Raw genomic sequence first — 20,840 nt, forward strand, 5'->3', positions numbered from 1 at the left:
ATCTGTAAATGTGTGAGCATTCTTTCCTAATGGGAGTGCGACGGTACAAAAAATCAGTGACATGAATTGCTTGCAATGGTTAAGTACAATTTCAATCAACCTTACTTTGAGAAAAACCCTACCCCATGAATGACTTACTTGTATCGAGGATCATTTACTATCAGTCTCATGGCCTGGTCCCAGTTTGCTGTCGATGGAACGCTCTGTAAACAATAACAATATTAGATATTATTTGATTAAAAAATACAAAAGATACCTTTAACCCTAAATCTCCCGGGGTATTTTGATTCTTGTCATTCCCGGGGGGGCGGGCCATTATGGCCCCCCCTTAAGATCTCAGCCGTGGATTGCGCGATCACAACGAAAATTTGCATGATGGTAGAGAATGACATAATCTACGCAGTTGCATTTGTAAATTTCACTGAATTCATATATTTTTATTTTATATGAATTAATTATGCTAATTTATTCATGAAATCATACTTTTTGCTCTGATTCACTAAATAAAGCTCCTAGAATGCTATTTTTTTGGTGAAAATATTCTTTATAGCATTCCTAACAATTGTGAATGAAAAAAATTCTGATACCAAGACCGATTTCTTATGTATTTTATTGTTTTTAAAATTTCTTTTGTATTTCCTTGTTTTTTTACTTTTTGTTTTTTATTGTTTTTTTGATGGAAATCGTTCCAGACTTAATTCTGATCATAAACAAGGCAAAATTAATAAAGTTTAATCATTAGAAGTAGAGATAATGATACATTTATGAATTTTGGCCAAATACACAATTTGCATTGGATTTGTACATGAAATCACGTTTATGAGCAATTTTGGGTCTGACATGCAGGGCCCTAAAGCCAAGATTTATGCAAACCTCAATTCAATCCCTTTAAAGTAAAGCTGAACGCTTTTGAGTTGTTACTTACCCTTTCCCTGAGAAGCTGTTTAAAAGCATCCTTTGCTTCTTCCTTTGTGTTGTAAACTACTTCTTTTAGTTCTGGTGTGTCTGGTTGAGACTCTGATGCACTGTTTGGAATTCAAAATTAGAAATAAAATACTAATGACAATTATAATAATCATCGAAATGAATGGGATTCATGAAGCTAATTTCATTTTGTTTAATCATAACAAAAAATACAAAAACAATTGGAAATCAGGGTTGTCAGTGACCCAAAATAAGACGAGCTGAAAAGTTGAAACGAGGCAGGAACATCTGAGTAATGAAATCGTTGGAGAAAACTTTCTCCCATAGACTTGGTACACATGACTCGGCCTAAGATCAAGACCAACAAAATGAGGCCTCAAGGCCTCCATCAACGACATCCCCGGTAATCACTAGAAATCTGTTCTACCAACCTTCCAGCGTCCTCATCCGTCTTTGGAGTGGCACCGGGCACCATTCCCTGTGCCGCCATGAATGGTAGGATACCCGGCGGAACACTGGGCATGGGTACCCCCGGGAGGGGAATCCCCATCATGGCTGCTGCTGCCATTGCTGGGTTCATTACAGCAGCAGCAGCAGGGTCCAAAGCAGCCCCTGTCCCTGCTGTAGTGGCAGCTGGTACAGTTGTAGCTGGCTGGGTGGTCTCGGGCTGGGAAGGGGGCGTTTCCCGCGCCTCTTGCTTTGCAGCTGCTTCTTCATTTTGGGGTTTGTCTGATGATGTGGTATCGGAGCCATCAGGAGAGTTCGGGATCACCCTGGAGATGTTAAACAAAAAAAAAGGAATGAAATATGTTCTGGTTTTGTAATAACATCTTTGACCTCAAACCTAATCAGATCATTGCCACTTTGACTTTCTTTAGTCATTGCAAGAATGAAAATGGGATAGACAGATGAACGATGCAAAACATAATGCCTCTGGTGGGCGGAGGCATAAATATCTTTTCTGTTTGATATCAAGCATTTGAATGTTTTGGATTTTTACAGACTGGAATCAATCAGATATGATTATTGAAATACATGTAAACCAGACTTTCCTTTAAATCCGATATAAATTTGTGAGGCTATCGCATGCACTAACTGTTTAACAATGGACCTGTAGCCATGCAGAATAAGTATACTGACTACTTTATAAAATGTGTATATTGTAATTTCATTGCATGTTCTCCTTTTAATTTAAACACAATAATAAACAAGCATTACACATTAACAAAGAGAATACTCACTTGTCTAGACCCTCTGCTTCAATCCGAGCTGGAAAGAAATTAATATAGACAGGTATAAGAATTATTTATAATAGAATTGTGTTGATAACATTGTAGGAGAAATGCATCATCATCATCGTCATCATCATCATCATCCGTCACCATCATCATCATCATCATCATCACCATCATCCTCATCACCATCATCATCATCATCATCATCATCATCATCATCACCATCATCCTCATCACCATCATCCGTCACCATCATCACCTCCATCATCATCATCATTGCCATCCTCGTCTTTGTCATGCTTAGATGCGAGTAGGAATAATCACCTTTCAAATCTTCCAAATCTTTGGGTATAGTCCACTTAGACTCCTTGGTTTGACTGTTATGGAAGTATAACTTCCCGGAATCCGATTTAAATTCCTTCCAAGGACATTCAGACAAAAGGATCTATGGGTAATAAAACAAATATAAGAACAATTAGTTAAATAGCCAGTGTGTTAGCTCAGTTTGTAGAGCATCCTTCTCAATAACTGGACGTTTGGAGTTCAAGCCATGACCTTGTCAGACCAAAAAGAAGTTAAAAGATGGGGAGTAGCTGCAACCATGTTTGGTGTTCAATGATTTGAGGGATAGAGCAGCATCAATCGGGCGCGCACAGTGGCTGCTGGGCCCACAATCAATTGGGCAAAATTAATTTTCTGGGTTATCTATTTCAGATTTCTATGTCAAACAATAATTTTAATTTTCAATGTACTTTCACCCCAGATAATATGCAATGTATCAAAATAGTTGTAACTATTCAAATGCAAAGAATCCTAATCCATTGATTTTCATGAATTCATGAGAATATTTTAAATCATATTTCATTTGATGGTATGGGGTGCAACAAACTTTTACTTAATACTATACATGGTACATCAATCTTTTCTGCTTGCCTGATTGACAGTATAGCTACTGTATGTTCATCATGTGCTTGTTTTTCTAATAATCGTTCAAGATAACTTTTATTAGATTTCAACACAACAACAATAATAATTATTATAGGCATTTGTATAGCACCATCTATCTAGAAACAATGTATTCCGAGGCGCATTGTTATTATTTTTATTACCCCGGCTTTAGCTCGAGCTGCCTTTCAGCGCTCGTGCATTCAAGGAATTGATCCTGCCGGGTACCCATTCACCTCACCTGGGTCGAGTGCAGCACAGTGTGGATAAATTTCTTGCTGGAGGAAAACATGTCATGGCTAGGATTTGAATCTACGACCCTCTGTTTGAAAGGCGAGTCAGAACACTAGACCATAACGCGCCCACATACATCAGGCCATCCTTCATCTAAGTTCTTCTTTTAACTGGCCTCATCCCTCACCCTGCTTCCAATTACTTCTGGCAATATCAATTCCAGAAGTGATATGGCTATGTAGGTGAGGTCACACTATGTGAGGAATCTAATCATAAATATCTACAATAAATCATTTGTTACCTTGGTAACTTGGTTACCTTAACAGTAGCAGTGTGCTTCTACTTACTTCGGCCCTTGTCTTGAGGTCATCAGGTTTTTCCCACTTGGATTGCTTGGTATTATTGTTATAGTAGTACGTCCTTCCGTCTGGTGCTTTGTGCTCTGTCCACTGGCTCTTCTGGTATTGGTAAATATAAAGAGATGAAATGAACAGAAATGAGCAGTTTAATCTCTTGATTCAAAATTTTCTTACAAGATAAAAAAAGAAAAGACACGGTTGAATCCACAAAGCTGTTTTTCATTGATGTCCTGTTAATATATTACTACAAAAATCCTATTACAAAATCGCAAGTAGAAACAAAGATTCTCAAAATAAAGCTCTGTTGAGATCTTCAGCACCTTGAAGCAGCAATTGTCACTTCAGGACAATCTTCCTTCAAGACAATTATTCCCAAGTGATGGCTCTCCAGGAGGACAACCTCTCTAGTATGTCATCCTATCATTTTCCTACCTACAATGCCAAAGATCTGGGATCTTTCAATGCCAAAGCCAAATCGGGGCAATAATATACTAGTATCTGTAAAGTGCAGAGTTGTTTTTACCATGTATTACACATGTATTAAAAGTGTAATATTTATATTATATTGGATGGCTCAGAATGGAATACAAGAAATATTCCAAGAGTTCGAGAAAATATTCCACAAATCGAAGATGAGTGGAAAATTGGCCCTAACGAGTGGAATATTTTCTGGTATTTCATGAAATAAAGCCATCCAATATAATTATTATCATCTATCCCACCCCCCCCCCCAAAAAAAGAGGGTGAAATTTGATTTAACAAGTCATACCACAAGCCATTATCACTTCAGAGGATCAATTTTGGTCGTTGACATGCGACTTGCATGTAGTTCATTATGACATCATGGAGCGTAGTTGTGCTCTATGCTGCGCATCGCATTGCTTTCATTGTTGTACGCGTTGTATATTTCACGCATTCGCGCCCGCAACTGTTGAATAAGCTCTCATATTCAATAACAAAGTTTGTACAGGTGCCTATATGGGATATTCGTCAGATTTCTGTCCTTTTTAGGGATACGCTCTGATACTGCACAGGCAATTGATTCAGACAAAAATACGCGTTTTTAATGCATCGCTAGAACACTCTATATATAGATGATAATAATTATTACTCCCATTATTACCTTCTATCCCTCAGGAATTGTGAAGTAACCCGAGAAAAAGAGGAAGTTTTCTACCTACATTTGATACATGGATTTGCTGGTACATGCTTTTTTGTACTACATACATGTATTCATATACGATATCTTATGCAGATGTCAGACTAACAAAACATGGTTGTGGATCCCAAAAATATAATGTATATTTTTTCAGCTTATATCTCTACCAGTTCAAAATTGTTTCATGCAAAGTCAGTTTCTAAAGCAGTGAAATGACTGATTATGCTCATGCCTCTATATAATATACTAATAAAAAATTTCATAATAAAGTGACCAAAAAAATGACACTACTACACACTAATTCTGCAGTTTCATTTCCACTACAGTGGCGGTAAGGCGAGTGAAAAACAGCTCTTTTATTCATTTTTATTCAAACAGCCTATATGTACCTGGTAAAAAAAATTTTAAACAGCTGTTTTTAACTCACCATATGCCCGCTGTAGGGAAAATGTGAGTGTGCCATTAGTAACAGAATGAAAGTGTATGGATTCAGAATAATGTGAGGTTACACATTAGTACAAGTGTAAAGTATGCATGTAGAATCTATATTAGAGCTCTGTTCAGTGCAATCCTGAAAAGTCCAAGCTAAATGTGAACAGAATAAATAACTCTCCTTGGCAAATCGTGGAGCTAAATTGCACCCTCAAGAAAATTATTAAAGGTAGTGCTGATATTATAAGAACCTGCACACACAGCAACTTCACAGCAACTGTTCATAAAGCTGTCTGTAAAATATGCATGACTGGTGACCATTTCTTTGAGAAAATGATACTCAAAATTTTCAGTGATGATTTGATAATGCCTAAGAAAGGATCACCTGTCGTTCGGAAACTCACCTACAAACAGCATTACGAAACACCCATGAGAAGATTTTCGAGACTGATACAAAATATTAAGTTATTCACTGCAACTTCAGAAGCCTGATTTTTTTCAGACCATTACAAGATATTAATGCACACACAACAACTTAAGAAGACTTATTTTGAGACCAGGACAACTTCAGAAGCCTTCAGTGATAACAATTTCATTAACTGACAACGCTACTCTAGTTAAATAAAAAATATTTAATGTAGGTTTGATTTCTTTCACTATATATTGTCAATCTGTATGTAAAATGCAATCCAGTGTTGGTCAACAATTACACTGCCCACTGACTCATTGTCATTTTCAGTGAATTTATTGCCATTTTGTAGGAAAAAACATGTATCAGAACTGTCCCAGTAATATTTCAATTCTCTCACTGGGATCCAAGCTCATCTTGGTACACAAAATGAACTCAGTTGGCCATACACAACTCCCACATCAGACACCTCTGGCAGTGGGCTACCTGGGCCTCTGGGGTAATGGGAGTTTGCACTGCACCCACTAACATTACATTCTAAATTGATCAAGCTCTACATTTACTTACATTTCCAATGGCAGAATAATCCAGCTGGAAAGCGTATTTTGGGAAATAAATTCAATGGGATTCATTTAGTCATTTAGAGTCATTTACAATGCACATGTGATTATTACTAAGAATATTTTCCAATGTAGTGTATTACTCTCAACTCCAATGGTAAATCATTTTCCACTGGCGTACTCTTTACAACAATCAATTTTTCTCCTAAGAAACAAAGTATTTACTGCATGCTTCTCAACATATTTTTTTTTAAAGGCAGATTCAACGAATAATTTAAGACTTATTTTCACAACATATTTGTTATTGCCTATGACGGATGATAGAGCATAAGAGGTCAATTCCCCCTTAATGAAATGAAATCCTGAACCATGGGAAAAGAGACTCAAGGGGGACTATCGGTAACCCCCCCCCCAAAAAAAAAAGATGCACAAAATAGCAGTTGTAAGTAGCTATTAAAAGCCAATGTAAATGAAATTGTGATGTTTTAAAGTACCTTTTTCTTAGCTTGTGATTCGTCTCCCCCTCCCTGGACTGTATCCTTCAGAGTTGGTTTACTCTCACTAGGTTTGTTGTCACCAGATGACGAAGGCTGCATGAGAAAAATTATTGAGAGTTATGAAATAATAAACTTTTTAAAGTGAATTTCATTGTTTATAGCAGATTCTATGTACCATTATGGCCTATATTCTCAAAAGAAGTTTCAATTGGTACTATGGTACGAAACCATGGACTATGCAAATTTATTGCATTATTGCGCTTCCCTTTTAGCGTCCTTTGCCAAATATTTGCTCTTCTAATTGTACTTTTCTTAGTGTACTTGATGAAATTAAACATATTTATGTAAAAAAGTCTGCATAGTCCATGGTTTGTACCATGCTACCATTGAAACCTCTCTTGAGAATACAGGCCTATGTGTTTGAGTCAAGTTCCTATCAAATGCAAGGATGGACTTGCATGCTGAATATGTCAGACACATCATCAAACTTCTCCACACTGCATGATACTGTGTTATAAACCATATGTGTGTCAGCACTTAAACTTACCCCTAAGTCAAACTGTAAGTCATTTTTAAAACGTCTTCTTCCCCAGACTATATATTCTTCAACTTGGAAATAGGATCAAGAATCTCAAGATAAATTGATAAGAATCTCTTCTTAATTTGTCTTTTTCCAATGTTTTCAAAAAGAGGAAAGCTTAGGATTAATGTGTGTCTTCATGCCCCAAAATGAGAAATTGATAATTTTACAGGGGTGTAACTGATTATTAAAAAAAAAGGAACTGAAAAAGCTGATATTTTGAAGAAGAGCTCCCATACTTTTATAAAGAAAAGTTAAAATGAGCTAAAAAATGATAAAAACCAACATAGTTGAAATTAGCTAAAAATGCTGAACTCTTACACCCCTGATTTTAGGGCAATAAAAAAACGAGAAGAACCTATTAAAGTCAATTAAATCTTATATATACTCACCTTAGCAGTCGTCTCTGAACCTAAAGCACTTCCTGTTGGAGCTGCAATATATAAAGCAACAGAAAAATAAATTATTAATGATTCAATATTAAGAAAATGGAAACCGTGGAATTTGAATTGCCATCCAGTGCTTGCTATGCATCTTGTAAATCCAACCCATCAATCTACCACTAAGCTATTACGTTCCTCACTTAATTTACATTTCTGATTGATTTTTTTCAGATCTCCTTGACTGAGTGCATGTCAGAATTGTCTTGACATTGACTTAACTTCTCCAGGAGAATAGTGAGGAGGTACTTGGCAAGATATGAAAATCACCTTGCTTAAGAAATTAAACATGACCCTAGTCTTACACATACTGACCTTCATAACACAAAGTTTCACGTTTGATCAAAGGGCTAATTTTTATGCTTGATTGTAATGATCACTATGTACAATTAAGTATACAAATGAACTTTACTATTGCAAAGTTATGTGCTAAAGGCCCATGGCAACAGAGTGGGACTAGACCAAGACAGTGCTATTATGAATAGAAGGTGAATGCAACTAATGAAGAAGGAAAATAACAAACATTATTTGACACCTAGACAGATCCTTGTCATTTGATCGGTTGTTTGATATCGATCATTGAGCCCATTTTACAATGACGCATCAACCGTGCAGTTTTGGATCCATTCATCATCAGAGATGCCAACCCTCCCGATTTCATCGGGAGGCTCCCGAAAATTCATCCCAACTCCCGCCCTTACGATTACCATCCTTATCCTCCCGAAATTACGATTTTTTTTGCATTGATCAAATTGGATTGGAAGTACATGTATCGTCTGCTGACTTAAGCATGTAGTAATTCCATTACCAGAGCTGCCAACCTTGTGCAAGCAAAAAAAGGAATCATTATGGCCAAAAAAAGGAATTTCCAACAAAAAAAAGGAATGTGTTAAAACGAACCTTAAAACCACACGCGACAAACATCCAATGCAAAAAGTATGTATGCAGTGAACAATTTAAAAAAAGTTAATCTCTAGGCCTAGTCTGGGCTAAGTAACGGAGTGTTAACAAATTGGACCCTTAGTCTTGGGCCGTTTGATATAATCTACCAACTTTAATTAAGTCAGTAGCAGGGCTTGAATTAAGAATTGAGAGGGGCAAGGCCATTTTTAAATGGGCACTTTCAGCTTGGGGCAACCGGCAAAGTGGCCTTGAATGCCCCAAAATTTCAAGGGGTATCAAGGCCATTCTAAAGGGCATGAAGGCCACTTTTATTCTAGTCAAATGGGCACCTAGGCAAATTTTTCTAAAAATGATAAGTAGCTAGGCCATTTTGTAGTGCAACCTACTCCGGCACTTATCAAAGTGAAGATCTGTTGAGAAAAAATTCTTTCAGGGGCACCAAAATCAGTTCTGGTGAACATTTTTAGGGCTCCATTTTTCTGGGGCTTCCTTTCCACTTCTAAAATAATTCATTGTTTTATGTTGAGTTTCCTGACAAAACTACCAAATTGTAGACTAAGAGAAATAAAAAAAAAAGTTGACATCAATTCAGACTTCTCTTCCCAAGTAACATTGTTTTTGCCAAACAGTACCCTTTAAAATTAAAGTGTCATAAAATGGAAGTGTACATGTAACATTCCACAAATATAGAAAAATTATTCATAAATCAATCTAATCTAAAATTCAAATAGATCTATAGATAAGATTAAGAAGTTGAAATCATTCCACAAAAGTCCCATCGTAAATCACTTCACGATGTGCACAGCTCAGCCTCAATCACACTGCACGCACACTCAATCATCCCCAGCAGTGACAGCACTATAGAGCAGACATCTAGGCCGCCAGAACCGGGGAAGAAATCTTCCCATTCATGCTAAACTGAATGCTAAAGTGCCGACTTTTTTAATGAATTCCAAAGGCAGTAGGACATCTCTCTAGTATAAATCATGTGAAACTATCAATAAATGTTGAATATCACCCAGAATTATTACTTCAGGGGACAATGAAGAGCTTTCCAGGTCTTTTCAAAGCCGAATTCATCGTATTTGTGTGATACGAGTTGATGAAAATTAACCAGACAGTACCGTTATCCGAAGGGAATTGATATTAATCAATTCAAGAAAATAGCCTCAAAATTTCATTTCTTTATCACTACAATTAATTTTAAAGTATATGAAAAATATCTTTTGATAATTCAATCTTTAATATATATGATGAGTATTTTTGTAAAATTTTGCAAATGGAATAATAATTTCCCTCAAACCTCCAAATCCCCTCCATTACAAATGGACTCTTCTCTTACTACATTTGGGGAATTACCCTACCCAATTCATCGTACTCCTCGCTCTGCGCTGCAAGAACAAACGTTGGCTCCACTCACCTGAAGAGTGTTGGCCCGTGCGTAAAGACAACGTATTAGCAGTAACGTTAGATCTAACATTCGGCGGAAATCTGATTTTCGGATCGTTTTTTTGTACATAAAACATCACTTTATAGGAAAGAAATTACATGCAAATTTAAGATAAAATATACAAAATTCAGAAATATCGTACCTTAGACCGCAGTTACTGTTATTTCCTTTCAAATGATGATCAAAACATAATCATCCTCGATCATTTCGTTTGTCATCGTAAGTTGCCATCTTGGATGACGTCATCATCCTTACAGACGTATTTACCAGTCGCTATACATCGCGATTCGTACCATGCATGCCGCTCGCATATTCAACTAACGTATATGTACGTGCACGCTATCAAATTATTAAAATGCGTTGGAAAACCGGCCGGCAGGCGACTACGCACGCGCAAGTACCAGGCTCATCTCGGGCTCAACACGCACTCCACATACATACAATTATGTACACACATTATCAAAATTGTCAAAAAACGTAATTTGAAAAGAAAAACCATAATGCCGTAATTTGAATGAAAAAACGTAATGATTACGGCAAAAACGTAATGGTTGGCAGCTCTGCATTACGTTTCGCTGCTACTAAATTCTGTGTGAAAGGCAGACAAATAAGGAGCAGCGAAAAGCTGGTGCATGTGATATGCCCAACGGGAATCCACTGTGCACCAGGCCGGTAGGCCCGGCTAGCTTTGCGAAGCGTGTGCGCTCGCGGCCGCTGGATTTGTCGAGTCGTGCGATGGAATATCGGTGTGTGATTTCGGCGTATTGATGGGTTGATATTGACACGAAATGGCGGAAAATCAACAAAAAAAGACCAAGAAATGGTCTCAGAAGTATAAGACTGAATACAGTCTCCAGTACCTGTGTATTCGGAAGTAGGAAAGAGGAATCTACCATGCATTTTGCACAATTTGCAGCGTGGACATTAAAGTTGAGCACGGAGGTCGTGATGATATTCGGAAGCACGTAGGGAGCAAACGGCATACGGACATTGCGAAGACGAGATCTTCGAGCTCCACTAGTACCCTGTTGACTTATTTCACCAAGCAAGGGACCAGCGAGGAGGAAGACGTTACCCGCGCTTTAATAATAATAAAGAGGATAATTCCTCATTATTATAGTTGAACAGGTACTTTTCTTCTATTGTCCCCTCATTTTTTTTACATGTAAAATGCATATTTGATATTTTTATTTTTATGTAAAAAAAGTGGGAACAATGTTTTTTTAAAAACATGTGAAATGCTCCAAAATAAGGGTCAGATTGCACCAGAGAGCATCTAGAAACCCAGAGCTTCCAGGGCCCTAAGGCGGGCCCTCGACCCCGGCCGCAAGGGTCGAGCGCTCCGCGCTCGAGATGTGCGCTATGCGCACATAATTTGGTGTCGGTTGCAAATCCTCCCTAATTCTGATTTCCAAAAGTTGGCATCTCTGCATCATGCAATTTTGGATCCATACGATTTTGTCCATTGCACGCGCACCGAGACAGCAGGCACTAAAAATAAAACCACTCGTGTTTGCAGCGCGCATGTACGCGACAATTAAAACACCGAGCTCGCATGAGCATATTTTGCATCAAAATTCATAAAATTCATATGAAAAAGATCTTTGTTTAGGTGTCATATCAACCAAATAATAAATGTTATTTTTATTTGTGCAATGGACAGAATGCTTCATTCGGTGAAAGATGAAATGAATGATCCATTCAACGAGGCTATGCCTCGTTGAATGGATCATTTCATCTTTCACCTCATGAAGTATTCTGTTCATTGAACTCATAAACATTCATTATCTGTAAAATATTTTAAACTATCAAAGTTACAAGAACCTGGTACTGTACATGTAAGTGTGATTTGAACTGTTTGGGTCTTTTAAGTCATATGATGGCTAAACAAAAGGGAACATTCATGAGGCATTTTGTCAATAATCTCCACTGACATATAAGTGATAGATTTTCTTTTAGTCAATCAGATGCAAGGGATTCAGGAGCTTGTAACGTCTGTCTTAGAATATCACCGACAAAGTGTTTCATGGAAGATTCCCTTGCTTGTTTTGAGAAGTACCTGATGCAGCAGTAGTGGCGGTTGTTTCTGCAGAGATTGTTTTAGCCGATGGCATGGTAGATACAGGTGGTACTGTAGGAGGTACAACGGGTGGAAACATTCCTAGAACAAGAAATACAGAATTTGTTTTGTTTAAAAAAAATTATTTTGTTCCATTCAGCATATTTACCTCATGATTTATCATCGGCATTATTGCCCTTTTGTTTTACTTCTCATCACCATGAAATCCTCCTCACCACTATCATCATCATCATCATCATCACCACCACCAATACTACCCTCTTTCTTATTACCACTCAACATCATTTATAACACATGCATTCATTTACAGCGACTTACCTGGAGGGAAGCCTGGTGGCATCATAGGGGGCATGCCCATGTTGGGTGCGTTGGGCCATCCAGGGGGCGGCATGCCCATGGGAGGAGGCATAGGAGGCATTCCAGGAGGGGGTTGCCCAAAGTTTGGTGGCGGCATGTTCATCGGGGGTCCTCCCCCGGGTCCTGGCCCTCCCTGTGGCGGAGGCCCACCCGATGGGGGAGGCCCCTGACCTGGCATGGGGAATGGTGGTGGGGGCATCCCTGGCCCCTGGAATGGAAACAAAAATAAAGAAAAGTAAATTATTGTGATAAATACAGTAATACATGTAATTGGGTAATTATTATTAAATGTTGAATGATTAATTTGATGGAATTAAATATTTGTAAAAAGTTTTAATGAAGGAGACAATGGAGAGAAAGATGATGATGGTGGAGTGGTGATGATAATATTAAGAAAATCATCCACTGTATATGGTGCTCATGTCTGTAAATACATTTTATCCAACAGTCCATTATTTTGCTTCAGTTATGAGGAGTAAATATGTGATGTTTTATGCTATAACAGCATATAACTTAAATCATTTGTATTTTCCCACAATAAAGAATAAATTAACATACACCTTTACAAATAATGCAGACTGGTTCAGTGTTTCATGTTGTAAAATATCTTCAACATGCTCACAATAAATCATATTTCATGAAATAAATTTGCTTGGTTTTACCGTTTGTTGAAATCAATTTGACGATGTCTCTTACCCCAAATGGTGGCATCATCATCGGACCTTGAGGGTTGAAAGGGGGATTCCCCCCAGCCGGTGGCTGGTTCCCTGGTCCAGACTAAAAGTAAAACAAAAATTCAGCGAAGTTCATATGGGCACATTTCATACCTTTATTCATTAAATACAATATTTTGATAGCATGCCAGTGCATAATTTCTGGCAAAGAGTAGATCCACCATATCGCATGCAACAAGCCCAAACCTGGGTGCTACACTTGCCATTGACTTTGTACATGCACCCAAGTTTATGACCCCCACCCCCCACAAAAAAAAAAACAAGTGGAGCACCTCTGGCAGTCTCACCTGATCCACATTTTATAAACTATAGGCCTATCTATAAACTTTGAAAGTTATGACAGCAATCTAATAATTACGTCCAAATGGACAAAGCTCAATGACCTTAAATGACCTTTGCCTTTGGTTATGTGACCTGAAACTCGCATGAGATGTTCAGTGATACTTGATTACTCTTACATGTATGTCCAAGTTTTATGAACTAGACCAATACACTTACAGAGTTATGATGGTAATTCAACGAATTCCCCCAACTTGGCCAAAGTTCATTGACCTTAAATGACCTTGATCATGTGACCTGAAACTCGCACAGGATGTTCAGTGATACTTGATACTCTCATGTCTAAGTTTCATGAATTAGATCCATAAACTTTTAAAGTTATGATGGTAATTCAACAAATTCCCCCAACTTGGCCAAAGTTCATTGACCCTAAATGACCTTTGACCTTGGTCATGTGACCTGAAACTCAGGCAGGATGTTCAGTAATACTTGATTAACATTATGGCCAAGTTTCATGAACTAGGTCCATATACTTTCTTTCTGTCATTTCAAAAACTTACGGTTAAGATTTGGTGTTGACGCCGCCGTCAGAAAAGCGGCGCCTATAGTCTCACTCTGCTACATGTATGCAGGTGCTCAAGACAAAAACTCCCTCTACAACAGTGAAAATTGGGGATCTTTTCTCCAAATTCATTTATTCAATTCAAAACCCGGTAGCCCGAATGGCTGACCTGATTACACATGCAGGCTCGCACTAACACACTACCGTCGGTGAAAGGGGATTATAGTAAAATGTCAGAAATTGTTAAATAAATCCCCAGAAACGACAGTTATTCCTGTCTAATACATGAGATGCAACCTGTTGATTACTTGAATAGAGACTGTTCGATAGGAAAAATGTGAAAAAACTGATAGCAACGGTCATTTAATTGAAAACTTTCTTGCCCAAAATAACCTCATCATACTTAATAATGGTTCTGGGACTCGATTAGATCTACATACAGGTAAAACATCTTGTCTTGATTTATCCATCACCTCACCCTCTTTAGCTATTAATTGTGAATGGCAGGTCTTATCTGACAAATGTGGCAGCGACCACTTCCCTGTCAGAATTGAATTGCATCTTAGGAAAGCCCTAACCATGAATGATCCAGATCACTACCCAACCAAAAAATGATCTCTTAAACATATGAACTGGTCAGATTTTCAAAAGAAGTGCAAGGAACACTTTAGAACAACATACCCTAGTACAACGAGTGTGTTAAACGCTTCAGAAACCTATGACCTTTTCATAAAACTAATCACAAGTGTTCTTGATGAAACTGCCCCACCTTTTAAAAAACACAAACAAAATTCAACTCCCTGGTGGACAAAAGATTGCACCACCAAAATAAGGGAACGAAATAAATCAAAAAATAAACTGAGGAAAAATCCATCCCAAGAAAATTTGGAACACTATAGAAAAAAGAAAGCAGAAGCGCAAAGACTCGTTAGACAGGCAAAACGGCAATATTGGCGGGAACTCTGCTCTAAATTTGACCGGTTTACGCCCCTAACGATGATATGGCACTCTGTAAAGAGACTAAATGGTTCACAAACTAAACCAACCAATAAAATGCCAGTTCTTCATGTAGACGGTAGGATAATTACCGCAGACGAAGAAAAAGCAAGTACATTTGCACAAAGTTTCATGTCTACTTTGAGCGGTAAACTTGCCATTAACGAACCTTTTGACATGACAGAACTAAATTATATCCTGAAAACGAAAAAAGAATCAACGCCCGGGGAAGATAACATTGGATATCAGGTATATAAGAATCTTCCAACGAATGCAAAAGAAGATATGCTTATGTTAATCAACAAAATATGGGAAATATGGTGAAATTCCATCCCCATGTAAGCATTCCATAATGATTCCAATTTTGAAACCAAATAAAGACCCCACATTAACAAATTCATACCACCCTATTTCCTTAACTTCTTGCCTTATGAAAATAATGGAAAGCTTGGTAAAAAAGAGACTCCAGTTTTATTTGGAAAAACACAATATACTATCCGCAATCCAGAATGGATTTAGAAGGGGACGTTGTACCTTATATAATATTATACATCTTAAAAATAGTATCCAAAAGAATCTGGAAGTCGATACGAAGACGATAGCTGTATTTGTAGACCTAGAGAAGGCGTTTGATTCATTGTGGACAAAAGGACTTTTAGTCAAATTAGGTAAAATAGGACTGAAAGGCAACATACTTCCCTACATCTAAAATCTTCTATCGCGTCGTACTTTCCAAGTACGATTAGGAAAGCAACTTTCTCCATGTATGGAAATTAACAATGGTCTCCCCCAAGGGAGTACACTCAGTCCAGAATTGTTCAATATAATGCTACATGACATTCCTATTTCACCTAACGTATACAATCTGTTGTATGCGGATGATTGCGTTATCTGGAAACACGGAAGTGACTTGAAGGAATCTAGCAAATATATTTAAGAAAATTTAAATGAATTGAACAATTGGTTTTCATCATAGGGATTGAATATATCTCATGACAAAACTCGTCCCATGCTATTCTCACGTTCAAATAGAGAAGAACATTTCATGATCACTCTGAATGAATGTATCCTCTTTCCACAAAAGGAGCACAGATATTTAGGTGTATTATTTGATAAGAGATTGACATGGAAGCCACATATTGATAGCATTGTTCAGAGATGTCAGAAAAAAATAAATATACTTAAATGTATTGCTTACAGCCCCTTTTGTAACAGCGCACAGGAAACCCTCCAGGTATATAGAGCCATCATACGGTCACTGATGGATTACGCCTGCGAAGCATATAACTCCGCAACAAATGTAAAAAATAAATTGAACTCGATCCAATATCAGTCCCTGCTAATCTGTGCTGGAGCAAGAAAAGGAACTTCTCTCAGGACATTACAGGTAGAGCTGGGGGAGATGCCTTTAGACTTACGTCGGGAAATGCTAAGTGTCAAATTGAAGAAACGTATTGAAAGTATCCCAAACCACCCTTTGATGGAGGACTTGAAAGATTGTTGGCAATTTAATATACAAGTGAATCAAAATACTCGGGAACCCTTTGGTCAAAGAGTGTTAGTATTACCACCGATTTTATCATACAAGATTGAGGACATGTTCATAACAACACCCATCCCCAAGTGGCATTATGAGACCACATCCATATCAAATGAACTCAGTGACCTTATTTCCAAGGCAGACAACCCCTTGTCCCAAAAAGAGAGAAGTATAGAACTTATTAATCAGAAGTGGCCAAACCACCTACATATTTACGGATGGCTCAAAGTCCCCAGACACGGGCAGGGCAGCTGCTGCATTTTTTATACCACACTTCAATCATGAAGAGTCCAAAAGACTACACAACAATACATCCTCTTACAGAGCAGAAATAGCTGCCATTATTCTGTCACTATATTGGATAAACCAAATACAGGTACCAAGATTACTCACAGGAGCGGTTATTTTCTGTGACTCTCTTGGAGCACTAGAAGCTTTGAAAAACAACAACGAAGAACAGTTCAATATGAGTTGTTGATGCTCCAGACACAACTTCATCATAAAGGAATACATATTTGTTATGAGTGGATACCTGGGCATTGTAACATCACTGGTAATGAAGTGGTAGATAAGGCTGCCAAAAGTGCTTTAATACATCCTACAATCAACATCCATAATAAACTAAATAAAAGAGAATCAAATAGTATGATCAAATGTTATTATATGCAAAAATTGCAAAATAGATGGTAGGAAACTGTATCCCCCTTAAAAAGAATCCAAAAAAATGTAGCAGGAACTTTTAAATGTTCCTTGAACCACAAGAATAGTGAATCCATTTTGCACTGTCTAAGAATGGATAATATAGGATTAAACCAAAACCTATTTCTATTCAAAATACACCTATCTGGATTATGCGATGTTTGTGGAGTGCCTGAAACAACAAGACATTTTCTAACTGAATGCACAAAATATATTATAGAAAGAACAATGCTGTTAGTGGATACAGACTGCCAAGAGGCAGCAGATCTCGAAGGATCATTATCTTCATCAGAAGCTACACACCAGAGAGCACTTGTGTCTTTCGTAAGGACACATAGACTCTCTCATTTTTAAGTTCTCTCTGCATAACATATTACAAGATATAGCAGGCTGTAAATAAATGTATATAATGTGTATATATGTATATAATATGTTTGTTTTTTTTGTATTTTTTTTTTTAATTTACTTATATTTTGGCTACTGCATTTTGAAGTTCCCCTTAGTCTATGTACACAGGTGTCACCCATCTATGAATCGATAGAATATTCCAAATAACCATGTAAAACATATAACATTTAATAATAACATATGAGATTAATTGCACCGAGCACAAGCCCAGAATGTCTGCATTGTTTCTTTTTTATAGGTTATGGTACTGTATATCATACAGTAACATGTATTTTATATTACACATTTTTATTTTCTCTTTTCAAACTTCGGAAGGAGAGGTCTGTTGACAGGCATCACACTGTCTTGGTTGGGCCTAGGCAGTGCTTGCTTTATTAGCAATCATGCACATGCTGAGAAGCCCGTTCAAATTACTGAACCAGGTTGGCCAGAAAATACTATTCAAACAATCAATGATTTGTGATGAGCCGCCTTTCACGATCTCATACAAATTGACTTAAAGCAGCGCTGATCCATAATGCATCAAATTTTATAACCACAAAAACGACAAATTAATCATAGGCGTAAATATTCATATCTGAATGATACGCGCCTTAAAACCCAAGATAACAACATTCGCATTTCAATTGTTTGTGTAATTTCCACCGCAGTATTAAGGATCTTCGGACGGATCGGACGGAGTATCTTGGCCGAGATTTGGACTTGGAGGTAAGCATTAAAAATCATTTTTATAAATAATTTTGACTATATTTTTAAAATTAAGTGATTTAATAAGGTTAAAATTTATGTAGTGAAAAAATGTAGACCAAAAGCTTCGGTCTCTGTTATGTTGGTTGTTCAGCTGAACTCCGTTGGCTTCACTCACCAAATACAGAGACCGAAGTTCTAGCGCGATCTGTACAGGGGACTCAATGGCCATATGTTTTTGTGTATTAAGTTAGGATAAAACAGGGCAGTTAAGTTGCGCGACAGCCGAGGTAAGTCACTGTTTTTGTTCCTTTTAACTTGATTTTCCCCATTTTTTGGCAATTAATGCCAAGAGGGAATATTATTAATTTGCATTTCGGTCGCGTTAATTTTCAAAAGTTTGATTCATTAAAGACAAAAATTGAAGAGCCCCGACGGGGGATTTTGCCTTGTAAGTCCCCTAATGGTGGCTGCACGATAGCGAGCCGTCTGTGTGAGGAGAAATTTAAAAAATAAAAAAATGTTTAAAAACTCCTCGAAACAGACGAATAAAAACGTCCAAATAACATGCGTTCGTTGTGTGAGGTTAGTAATAGTATAGCTAACCTCGCATGCATGTGTGAGTGGGCGCGGCCGAGAAATAGAAAGTCTATCAGTATCACTTTTTAATTTTACTTTAGTTTTAGCCCCAAAAAACTCCATGCGGCTGCCAAAACAGACGCGCAAGACTAGTATTAGTAAGACTAAGAGACTACTATTAAGTACTAGAGACAAGAGGACAATCATTAATCAATCAACTTGTTTCTTCTACTTGGCATCAGACTTTTGCAACTTTCATCACCCATTTTGGCAGCCCCCATTTTTTGGACAAAACATCACACAGCTGCACAGGCTGAGCTCTGCCGCGGCCAGCGGACTCGACTCCCGAGCTTCGTGCCCGGACCACCAGGGCGGCAGCGCAGCTGCAGACGTCGCTGGGCCGGGCCTTGGCGATCGAGCGGCCTAGGGCCCGTTTCTCAACACATGGACAAGTTAGTCATATCTTTATCCACCAACCACGGAGTTAGTTCCAATCTTACTAAACCTGTTTCTCGAAAGGCTTCCTAACTTAGCATACCTTGATATCGATACTATCGGTTAAAAGAGCAGACGAGACGTAGCCTTAGTCACAAAATAGCATAATTTTCAAAAAGAAAAATAATGACAAAATTGCAAATATTGTGATGAATTGGGAAATAAATCTTTTCAAAATAATAGCACAGGTGAATTATGCATCATACATACTTAGACCATGAAGACTGGAGCATTCAATTGCAGAGAAAATTAAATTATGAATAATTCATTTCATGACTAAAAATCACTTGTGGACGTTGAGATGGATACCCCCGGGATATCAAATTTTAATAGTTTACAAAAGTAAACCATAACGGTTTTCTTTGTAAAATGATGATAATTATACGGTCTTTTATGACTCCGAAAGTCATCAAAATTATAGTTTAACGAAACATTTTTTAATAATACCGAAACATACGAAATTTGACAAATTATATGCATAAATTAGAGATAGAATTATCCAACTTTTAATAGGGGTCTGAAAACGACAAATACGAGTTCAGTTATGGATGGCCTGACGTGGTAGAAACTTTATCGATTAAATCATTTTACTATTTCAAAATTAATGGTTTTGTGGCGTTTTACAAACAGTTTTTATAGTTTCTTTGTATTACAATTATCATTGAATGCATTATCCCACTTGTTTTGTGATGTAATTTCAACCTCTATGATTGATTACGTAAGATTATAATTTTAAAATTTCTAGGCACTTTTGCATGTCATACTCATAGTCTACCCATGTGATGCCACTACGTCATTAAGAAAGAAGTTATGACAGGTTCGGAGGTGTCATAAATATTTAGTGAGGTTGTTGTACCCGATCTTGGTAAAGAGGGCTTCGTGAAACGGTGAGCGGACAAGTAGCTCACTATCTCCGATTTAGTCAAGAAGTTAGACTTATGACGGTGTTGAGAAACGGGCCCCTACTCCCTAGTTTTTAGTGCGACACTTGGCAGGGACTCTCTACTTCTATCGGTCTTAACTCGCAATCACATATGTGAAATAACTTCATGCACATACTACATGATCTACTATTCAAACATACTTCATTTACAAATATATAACACTTATTACCAAATATTAAGTTCAATAGAATGTAAAATTATATTCTGTCTCACCATTTCACTGCAAATTGTATAGACACACGCGATAGATCCTATTTATTATTTAGAATATGACAATGATAAATAAAAATAATTTATAATATAATTTTTTTTAAGAATAGATAAAATTTAAATATATTAAATATTATTTTTAA

General features: G+C 37.3%; 1 protein-coding gene across 6 annotated transcripts in view; it reads right to left on the reverse strand.

Moving 5' to 3' along the window:
* The window catches only part of LOC129275161 (pre-mRNA-processing factor 40 homolog B-like), a 32,635-nt gene extending 11,877 nt beyond the window's left edge, over positions 1-20,758 (reverse strand). The window contains exons 1-13 of one of the 6 annotated variants that reach the window (XM_064108372.1): positions 20,701-20,758; positions 13,261-13,341; positions 12,526-12,772; positions 12,187-12,288; positions 7,727-7,767; positions 6,752-6,847; positions 6,265-6,288; positions 3,686-3,796; positions 2,484-2,604; positions 2,166-2,193; positions 1,356-1,697; positions 926-1,025; positions 139-203 (exon numbers count right to left, since the gene is read on the reverse strand). In XM_064108372.1, the coding sequence (XP_063964442.1) occupies positions 139-203; positions 926-1,025; positions 1,356-1,697; positions 2,166-2,193; positions 2,484-2,604; positions 3,686-3,796; positions 6,265-6,288; positions 6,752-6,847; positions 7,727-7,767; positions 12,187-12,288; positions 12,526-12,772; positions 13,261-13,341; positions 20,701-20,703 (1,361 nt within the window). In that variant the 5' untranslated portion in view covers positions 20,704-20,758. Of the gene's footprint in view, positions 1-138; positions 204-925; positions 1,026-1,355; positions 1,698-2,165; positions 2,194-2,483; positions 2,605-3,685; positions 3,797-6,264; positions 6,289-6,751; positions 6,848-7,726; positions 7,768-12,186; positions 12,289-12,525; positions 12,773-13,260; positions 13,342-20,656 lie in introns of all 6 variants that reach the window. The other 5 variants (XM_064108377.1, XM_064108374.1, XM_064108373.1 and 2 more) reach the window with 5 other exon arrangements.
* Between the last annotated feature and the right edge of the window lie 82 nt (positions 20,759-20,840).

This window comes from Lytechinus pictus, chromosome 13 (genome assembly GCF_037042905.1).
Source record: "Lytechinus pictus isolate F3 Inbred chromosome 13, Lp3.0, whole genome shotgun sequence".
Lineage (NCBI taxonomy): Eukaryota > Metazoa > Echinodermata > Echinoidea > Temnopleuroida > Toxopneustidae > Lytechinus > Lytechinus pictus.